This window comes from Leucoraja erinacea, chromosome 21 (genome assembly GCF_028641065.1).
Source record: "Leucoraja erinacea ecotype New England chromosome 21, Leri_hhj_1, whole genome shotgun sequence".
NCBI classification, from domain to species: domain Eukaryota; kingdom Metazoa; phylum Chordata; class Chondrichthyes; order Rajiformes; family Rajidae; genus Leucoraja; species Leucoraja erinaceus.
In genome coordinates, this window is record NC_073397.1 from 22,350,249 (window position 1) to 22,360,559 (window position 10,311).

Genomic DNA, 10,311 nt, shown 5'->3' on the forward strand with positions numbered 1-10,311 from the left:
CATAAAGTGCAAGTGAAATGAATATGTCAGCAGCGGTACAGTGATAAAGAACACACACAAAAACACAATAAAAATTTAACATAAACATCCACCACAGCATTGATCACTGTGGTGGAAGGCACACAATTTGGCCAGTCCTCCTCCATTTTCCCCCGTGGTCGGGACCTCAATCCTCTGCAGCCGTAGCTGCGGGCGTCCAGATGGTAAAAGGACAAGGTACAAGTCCAGGTAAGTCCAGGATCGGCTCTTCCCCACCGGAGACCGCGGCTTTAAGTTGGTGTAGGCCGCAGGCCAGCGGTCGAGATTTAAGGCAAGTAAAAACTATTGGCTTGTCTATCTTGGAGAGACACAATACATATTGGCGGAGACACCAGGAAATACCTTCATTCTCCTCTTAAAAATATTTATCTTTATCGACTCAAAAGGTAGTTGGGGCCTTAGAATAAAATGCAGCCACTCCGACAATTTGGTAGTCCCTCAGTGGTCAGCCTCAGATTGACAGCTTTCCGCTGCCTGACGACACAAAAATACTATGACAGAGCTGCTGAGTATATACAATAACTATGCTTGGAGAAGATCATTAACTTTGAGACAACCATATACATAATAAGAGTGATATGACAGTGTGTTCTGCATTAGTTTTAAGAGACCTTGAAATATAATGGTTGCAAATATAATAAAAAATAAATACAATAAAATGAGTGCATTGAAGCAAATATAATGTCTTAGTCTCAGACTGTGGTAGAAAGCAAAGACATGTTGACTAAAGAATATTTTGTATTTTGAGTGGACTTATTTATTACTGTATTGTATTTGAATCTACTATTTATGCACAACCTTCTTCAAAGACAGGCTATAAGGTCATAATCAAAAACATACATCAGTCCAAATATCGTATGCCAGTTTCCACTAATGCCAATATAGGCTTTTTCCACTGAAGACTTGAAACCAGTGTTGGGGATTAATCCGACATCGGAGACAGGCAAGCCAAAACGTCTAACCCTCATTCTGTGAATAGAAATAATCATCAGTTTTGTACATTCATTAAAAGAGTGAAAGCATTAATTGCAAAATTAAACATTGTAATATGTTTGTATTAAATATTGTAAGATTATCTTCATAATCTCTCCATAGAATGCATACATATTATACGGCCAGTCCAATTTCCACCCCATTGATGTCAGCAGGACATTCAATAGGACCAAGTCCACTATCGTTGAATACATGGCAGTATGTTTCTCTTACATAGAACATAGAACAGTACAGCACACGGCCTTTGGCCTACAATGTCTATGCTGAACATATTGCCAAGTTATCACGCTACTACTGCATGAGTTCCATATCTTTCCATTCCCTGCAAATCTATGTGCATATCTAAATGCCTCTTACATGCATCAATCATATCTGCTTCCACCACCACCTCTGGCAGCACGTACCAGGCACCCACCAACCTCTGTATATAAACAAAACACATGGGCCACACATCTCCTTTAAACTTTTCTCCTTCTGACCCAAAGCTATGCTGTCTTGTCTTTGATATTTCCATCTTAAAAGAAAGGTTCTGAATGTCTAACCTATCCATGGGTCTCATAATATTATATTGTTATATCAGGTCTTTAATCAACCTCCAATGTTCCAGAGAAAATAATCCAAGTTTGTCAAATCTCTCTTTTAGGTCATACCCTCTAATCCAGAAAGCATTCTAGTAAACCTCTTCAAACACTTTACATCCTACCTTTAATGGAGCAGCCAGAACTGCAAATACTACAATTGCAGCCTAACCAAAATTTTGTAAAGCGGCAATATGACTTCCTGACTCTTATACCCCATGCCCTGACTGATGAAGAGAGCATACATAAAATACACCAGCTTTACCACTCTATCTATCTGTGTTGCTACTTTCACGGAGCTATGGACTTGGGCTGCAAGATCTTTCTGAACATCAATGTTGTTTTGGACTTTGCCATTAACAGTATACTTTCCCCTTACATTTAACTCCCTTCTCTTCCCAAATGTTTTCACTTGGTGTTGGGTGTGGTTCATGGCCAAAATGCTATGACCACAATGGAAAGAGGAAGAGAAGGAGAAAGTGAACTGGCAAAACTGCTTTTTAAAGGCTAGTTCATGAAACTGCAGTGACCTTGTATTTGTGAAAGCTAAACACATCATAGAATATCACTGAAAAACAGATTAAATGCATTTGAGTGGATGGCTGGAAGGTATCAACAGCATCTCAGACCTAGACCCTGATCTGAGTCCGCTTCCCTTTTGAAACAAAGTAAATCCTATGTTCTGCGTATGAAGGAGCTGCAGATGCTGGTTTAAACCGAACATAGACACAAAAAACTGGAGTAACTCAGCAGGACAAGCAGCATCTCTGGAGAGCAGGAATGGGTGACATATTGGGGCAAGACCCTTCTTCAGAACAAATCCTATGTTCTGCACTGAACCAAATCACTGCATGCAAAGTAATTATTGAAGCCTGCACAAGGTGGCAGTGTGGAACATCAGTTAAATCATAATCTGCTTCAGCAGTCTGTTGGCATTGACTACGACTTGCTTCACTCGGGTTTTGTGGGTTCTGTAGGTAGTTGATGAAGCCAATGTTGAAAGTGGAGACTTCTCTATAGATACAGTTGAAGGTGCCTGGCAGCATGAGTAGGTGGGTAGTTTGAGAAATGGTGCGCTTATTTTGTTGTTGACCCGAGGTACTGTGAACTTGTGATGCCTCCATATTCTGATTTCCCACCCTTCTACTCTGCTCAGGGAATAACATTCTATGAAAAATGCTGTTGACAACAGGAAAACAAATCAAAAATCAAAAAATGAAAAAAGAATTACACAGTAAAAACATTAAAGTTTAGTGTAAAACCCTATCAGTGCAATGATCATGACAGGTTGAAAATAGATACCTGTACAGCATAAAACTGACATTCAATATTTTATGTGACAATTTTGCTTCCCGGTTATTTTTGGTACCTCCCAACTTATGGTTTGAATGGAACAGTAGAAATAAATGAAAATCAGTCAGTATTTCATAATTTTGTCCATTATAGTATATCTTTATTGTCATTTTCCTGAGTACTCACATACCCAGAGGAAACAAAAAAACGTTGCTTAACCAGTGTCCATTCAGTGTGCAGTAAAAAATAAATAGAAATAAAAATACATATATCATGAACAAATTAAACACTCTACTCTCTACTAAACATCAACAGGCGTTCCGATCGGCAGCGGCACGACAGTGGCTCTGCTGCAGTGTGTCCAGGTTGGTGGTTGGTGTGCGATACTTTGGCAGGGGGGGGCAAAGTCCGTTTATCAGTCTTATAACCTGCGGGAAGAAGCTGAGGAGCATCCTGCTGGTTTTGCAGCTAATGCCCCTGTATCTCTACCCAGATGGCAGGATGGAGAATATGTGATGCGATGGGTGGTAGGGGTCTTTGATGATGGAGGTGGCTCTGCTGATACATCTCTTCCTGTATATATCCAGCAGGAAAGGGAGTGGAGCACCAATAATCGTGCTGGCGGTCTTCACAATCCTGTCTAGTTGGTGCCGTTCGTACGCCTTGCAGCTCCTGAACCAGGAAGTGATGCCGTAGGTTAATGTGCTCTCGATTGTTCCCTTATAAAAAGTTTGTAGGTGTGTAGTGGGGAGACCTGCTTTCCGTAGTCTTCGGAGAGGGTGTAGTCGCTGCTGGGCTCTCTTGACCAGTGCTGTGGTGTTGGTCGTGGACGTCAGGTCATCTGACAGGTGGAGTCCTAGGAACTTCACGCTGCTGATCCTTTCCACATCAGCTCCATCGATGTGCAGAGGTGTATGATGGTGTATGGTGTATGGTGATGTGCAGTATAGCCATTTGTGAAAACAACAAGAGCAATAAACATGATAACAATGTATTCACTGTTGCCATACATACCCAGTGATGTGGTATTTTAAGCCAAACGTGGATATTGTCCCACTTATTTCTGGCAAGGGAAACTCCTGAATCTTCTGCTCAGCAAAACTGAGGGCAACTTGTTTACCTAAACCATATCAACAGCGAAATATAAAATAAAGTGTTAAAAGCATATAAAAACAAATCAAGTTAAACTTATTTTCTGACGGCAGTGAATGAAATTTAAATCCATGAACATCAAAAGGCTGCCTGATAAATAGTGAATGAGAATAATAAAAACTGTAAGTCATATGGCCAATTGGAAGGTAGCATTCCTGCTGAGCAAGCATGTAATAGTGGTTACAAAACTACATATAATGTTAAAAATAGCAAAACTTTCAGAGGCTTCCACTACAAGTGGAGTAGCTTGGGCCACCGGTTGAGAGTTGGCAGGAGCAGGGTTAGACGATGACTGGCATTGCAGCACAATATTGCGTTTGACACGACACCGATTGTGGAGGAGGGCACATCTGGAGTGGTCTGAGGATTAAGGTAGGCATTTCTAGCATTGTGCAGCCTCTCAGACCAGCACTGAAGGATTATCACTATGTTCACGATGGATTGAGCGGCAGTAGACTCTCCTAGTACAAAGTGATCCAATTCTCCTGGTGTCTGAAGAATTACCTCAACATTGGCATCCCTGATGCTTAAATTGCATTTTGATCAAATGATAGAAAATATCCAGTCAAATTTTTTGTTCAGAATTATTTTATCTGAAAATAGTGCATTTGATTTTTAATCACAGTGTTCAAGTAAACACATTATATATTCTATTTTCTAGACAAAACTTGTTTTCCTTGATTGCTTGGGTCCTTGATTCCTGTAGGAGTTGCCGCACTGGATTTTTGAAGTAAGAGTCAAGGGCCTGTCCCACTTAGGCAACCTTTCAGCAGACTCCCTGCGACCTTCAAGCTCGCGGCACTCGCCTGGAAAAACGCGAACTGGAAACGCGACCATCACACACACATTCCCCCCCCCCCCCCCCCCCCCCAAGCCAAGGTGATACAGACATACACCGCAATATACGGTAAGTCCTTTAAAAGAGCGGGGAGGGGAGAAGGGGGAGGGGGGGGGGGGGGGGGGGGAAGGGTTGGGGATGGGGATACACTTTCTAAGAAGCCAGACACCTTTTAATAAGCCAGAGATACACAGCTGTGAAGTTTAGCGGGCATTTAACATTACCGGTCGGTTTTCCTTGGTTCTGAACATTTGTGCTTACGTTTTTTTCCCCCCAATGAGCCAATTAAAATGCCCGGTCAGCAAAGGAGATTAACTAAAACTACATAAGGCTGCCTCGACTACCTACAACGACATGGCGACCTCATTGCCACTGTACCTATGACTACAGGTTTATTGTAGTCATAGGTACTAATTTTTGGTCGCAGAAAATGTTTCAACATGTTGAAAAATTTGCTGCGACCATACTGAGGCCGTGACTAGTTCCCAGAATGCGGGAACTCCTCGCGACCATGAAGGAGACTCACCAGAGATCACCAGCGAAATGTGGCGACCATGTGGCAATCATGAGGCGAGCGCAGAATCTCTTGCACTCGCCTAAGTGGGACAGGCCCTTAAATGCGCTTGGAACCTCTATTGGCAAGTATCAATGTGACAAAATGCTGGCACAGTTGAGTGTCACAGACGACAACATCTGAGCTAAATGTTTTTTCTCAATTCCAAAAAAAGACAAATGTGAGTTTAAACCACATTTTTGTGAAGTGCAACCCCATTATATGAAATACACCTGCATTAACTTGCAGATTAGTACCGGAGATGTATAACATTGTCTTAAATCCATGGTGCTATGTCATTTGCATCAGAGGTTTTTGTTTATCAATTCTCCGGTTCATGGCCTACTGATGCTATCTTAGTTTTCCTCTTATGTTTAGTACCTATATTTGCAGGATCATAATTGCCCAAAGAACATTAACATCCTAATAGCATCCAAAACTTTGTAACTACCACTATTAAATGTTAGCATCCCAATAGCACCTTTAACTCCCTTATATAAAATTACTGATCTGTTTTTCTGAACTAATAAAAAAAATGTAAAAATCTACAACTTCAATGCTAAAAATAGACCACCTTCTCTATATAATGACACCAGCAACTAGTGATTTCACTCGAGTTCCATCTTGAACCTTCAGGTCATTTTTCTATGACTATTGGTGATACGTTTTTTTGTCTTCATTTAACATGGCCATTACATTACATTTATTTAAATATAGATCTGAAATGTCAGATGGTCATAATCTCTTTAAATGCAGAAATCGCATGCCGTTAAGTTTTCAAAATTCAAATAAAAGCTATGACAAATTCTATGGTAACTCAAAGTGAAAGAGACCAGGAAACTTTGGGACTTTTCAATAAATATATTCATAACATACTTACCATATTCTAAACCTTTTTGTGTGATTTTGGTTTGTATTCCAGGATTGAGGTCATTCTTCTTTCCAAGTGTAGTTCCAATCAGAATAAACACGACACAGACGGACAGATACATCTTTCTTGTGTTAAGTTTGGATCAGCACAACAAAGTTGCTTTGTATTAAAGAAAGAAATAAACTATTATTGCACTGATTCCTTAACATTTTCACAGATCATATGTATCAGTAATGTTTACAAATGATCACGATTTAATTGTCAACATTATAAAATGTCAGGATGTTATGATTCCTTCTTTATTACAAGTGCTTTTTTAAAAAATATATTAGAAAATAAAATCAGAATAAATCATATTTTAAAACTTTTATGCTACATAACATATCCTTTGAAACATTATACTTAATTAGATCTATATATGGTGCAATATCAGTCATAATTATATCTACTTTAATAAAACATGTTTAACATAAATGTGTGGGAAGAAACTGTAGACACAAAATGCTGGAGTAACTCAGCGGGACAGGCAGCTTTACTGGTTAAAAGGAATGGGTGACCTTTTGGGCCGAGACCCTTTTTCAGACCCAGTTCCGCTGAGTTACTCTGGCATTTTGTGTCTATGTTTAAAATAAATATCACAGATACGTAAATATGGTCTGCAAGAATTTTTTAACGATGATCATCTTACCTTCTCTAAAGGCACAGTATCGCTTGATTCAATTATAGTCGGTTAGTTTTGAAAGCAAAAAATACTTCATCAAAGCATTTTTATTTCATTTCAACAGAAACAGGAAGTAATTTCAAATGAACCTGAGAGCAGACACCACTCGATGACCACACTGCTTTTAACTCAATCATCACCAAATGAGAGGTCTAGGAAAGAGTGTTCACGTCGCGGCCACCAATCTTTCCACCAATCTTTCTACCACCATGCACAAGAAGCGCAAGACAGACATTATTGTATGCAGATGCTGAGAAATTGTGTTCAGCTCTGGCTGAACAAATCTTGTGTGTGGACTTGACAAGATGAATCTCTGAAGGAAAAGATTTAAGCGACTTCCAAATAATCCAATCAACTATTTTTTTTATAATTAATCTTAATCCAAGGATGCAACCATCAAATGCCCACTATATATAAGAACACAGTTGTTAATCTTGCATGTAGTGTTCTTCCTGGGTGTTAATATGTAAACTCAATGCTCCACCGGAAATGATTTTGAGAATATAAATGCACCAGCTTGCAAGCAACTCCTTCACTTTTAAAATTCAACAAATGACAAACATAATGATTAACTACAGTTAAACACTGTTATCAATATATCAGTTTTAACCTTGAAAATCTTGCCAATGGACTTTGCAGGACCATTATCAAATACCATTCAATACTGGGTCATAACGACATATTAGAACTGATTACTGGTATTGGTTTATTAATACCACGTACGAAAATACAGTAAAAACCTTCCTAAAACTTCCTACATAGCAATGGCATACCTGCCCACCAGAGTATTGGTTCCCCTCAAGTGCAGGTGCAATGCTGGTTTGCGTATTAGATTGTATCCACTGCTCTCCGCAATTTCTTGCAGTCTTGGGCAGAGCAGTTGCAATAACAAGCTGCGATGCATATGAATGATATGTCTTTAATGGTGCATTTCAATCCTTTCTTGCTTTGACAGGCTTTCATGAATCAGCACTGAACAGCAAAGAGTCTGAAGAAAGGTCTTGACCCAAAATATCAACTATCCATTCCACCCACAGATGCTGCCCGAGCAGGTGAATTACTCTGACACTTTATGTTAAGCATGATTTACTAAAAAAAAAACTGTCTTGCAAAAAGTCTCACTTAATAATACAACCTTTGGTCTTCATGCTTTTATATACAAAGTACTTTGTGCATCTGGATATTCCCACTGATTTACGAGAACTTGCCATTGACTACTATTCATCCATGCCACTTTTTTTTTTAAATAGTTTAAACAGTTTGGCAATATGATCTTGGCATACTCAGATTTTAATGTTTTCTTTGAGGGTATACACACAAAATGGAGATTATTCCATTCAGACAATTTTATAGTCACAGTGCCCTCCATAATGTTTGGGACAAAGATCCATCATTTATTTATTTGCCTCTGTACTCCACAACTTGAGATTTATAATAGAAATAAAATCACATGTGGTTAAAGTGCACATTGTCAGATTTTATTAAAGGGTATTTTATACATTTTGGTTTCACCATGTAGAAATGACAGTTGTTTATATATAGTCCCCCCATTTCAGGGCACTATAATGTTTGGGACACATGGCTTCATAGGCGTTTGTAATTGCTTAGGTGTGTTTAAATGCCTCCTTAATGAAGGTATAAGAGTGCTCTCAGCACCTAGTCTTTCCTCCAGTCTTTCCATCACCTTTGGAAACTTTTATTGCTGTTTATCAACATGAGGACCAATGAAAGTCAAAGAAGCAAAAATGAGACTAGAAACAAGAATAAAAGAGACATCAAATTTGCAAACATATCCGAATACCTGTTTTCGCTTCTTCACTGATCCATCGTAAAATAAGCTATATGTAACAAAATGTGGAAAAAGTGAAGGGGTCTGAATACTTTCTGAATGCACTGAATGGTTGCTGAAGATACTGGCTCACTTATCTTCATTGGTGATACAACTGCTGATGGTAGTAGCATATTGAATTCCGAAGTGTATAGACACATCCTATCTGCTCAAGTTCAAACAAATGCCTTAAAACACATTGGCCGACGGTTCATTCTACAGCAAGACAATGATCCAAAAAATACTGCAAAAGCACCAAAGGAGTTTTTCAAAGCTAAAAAATGGTCAATTTTGAGTCACCAAGTCAATCACCCCGATCTGAACCCAATTGAGCATGCCTTTTTTATGCTGAAGAAAAAACTGAAGGGGACTAGCTCCCAAAATAAGCATAAGCTAAAGATGGCTGTAACACAGACCTGGCAGAGCAGCACCAGAGAAGACACCCAGCAACTGGTGATGTCCATGAATCAGTCTTCAAGGAGTCATTGCATGCAAAGGAGATGCAACAAAATACCAAACATGTCTACTTTCATTTACATTGACATATGATATTGAGTGTCCCAAACATTATAGTGCCCTGAAATTTGGGGTCTATGAAACACTGCTGTAATTTCTACATGGTGAAACCAAAATGTATAATAATACCCTTTATTAAAATCTGACAATGTGTACATTAACCATGTGCTTTTTTCTATTACAAATCTCAAATTGTGGAGTACAGAGGCAAATAAATAGATGGGTCTTTGTACCAAACATTATGAAGTGCACTGTATGTAGACTTCTAACACAAATACATTCTGCGAAACATCTTTTAAGGTGTCACCGTACTACACTGTCTGTTGTACCATGCAACTTATTCCTATTGTTAGCTTACACTGTGCACAGTGAAACTTCAGTTGTAATATATGGCTTTGCTTTGATTAGCATGGGTAGACTGCCATCCAAGATTCAATTACCAACATAGGGCTACCATTAGCTGTAGGATAAATTAGTAAAACTTTTCTCAAATAGAAATTGTCTCAAACTGAAGGAGAACTACAAAACAAAAGGGAAGCAGTGAAGCCAACTAAAATAAAACATATTCCATAATTTCAGTTCTTCTTTTACCACAACACCAACCTAATTTCTTCAGTTATATTTCTTCACACTTTACATTTAAAAATGTTGCAACACCTTAAATAGTACTTGTTTATATTTTCATTACTGTTAAATCTTAATATTTAACATAGAAAATAGAACAACACAGCACAAGAACAGGCCCTTTGGCCAACAAAATCTCGGCCGAACATGATAACAAGACCTGTCGCTACACCTCCTCCCTCGATTCTGTCCAGGGACCCCCACAGTCCTTTCAGGTTAGGCAGAGGTTCACTTGCACCTCCTCCTACCAAATCTACTATATCCGTTGTTCAAGATGTGGACTCTTATAGATCGGCAGACTAAAC

At 39.0% G+C, this 10,311-nt stretch overlaps 1 protein-coding gene across 1 annotated transcript in view; it reads right to left on the minus strand.

Annotated features, from left to right (window-relative positions):
• LOC129707397 (bactericidal permeability-increasing protein-like) overlaps window positions 1–8,120 on the minus strand; it is a 33,766-nt gene extending 25,646 nt beyond the window's left edge. Inside the window, exons 1-4 of the mRNA XM_055652400.1 lie at window positions 7,006–8,120; window positions 6,327–6,476; window positions 3,918–4,023; window positions 880–1,008 (exon numbers count right to left, since the gene is read on the minus strand). Of these exons, the coding sequence (XP_055508375.1) occupies window positions 880–1,008; window positions 3,918–4,023; window positions 6,327–6,438 (347 nt within the window). The 5' untranslated portion in view covers window positions 6,439–6,476; window positions 7,006–8,120. The remainder of the gene's footprint in view (window positions 1–879; window positions 1,009–3,917; window positions 4,024–6,326; window positions 6,477–7,005) is intronic.
• Between the last annotated feature and the right edge of the window lie 2,191 nt (window positions 8,121–10,311).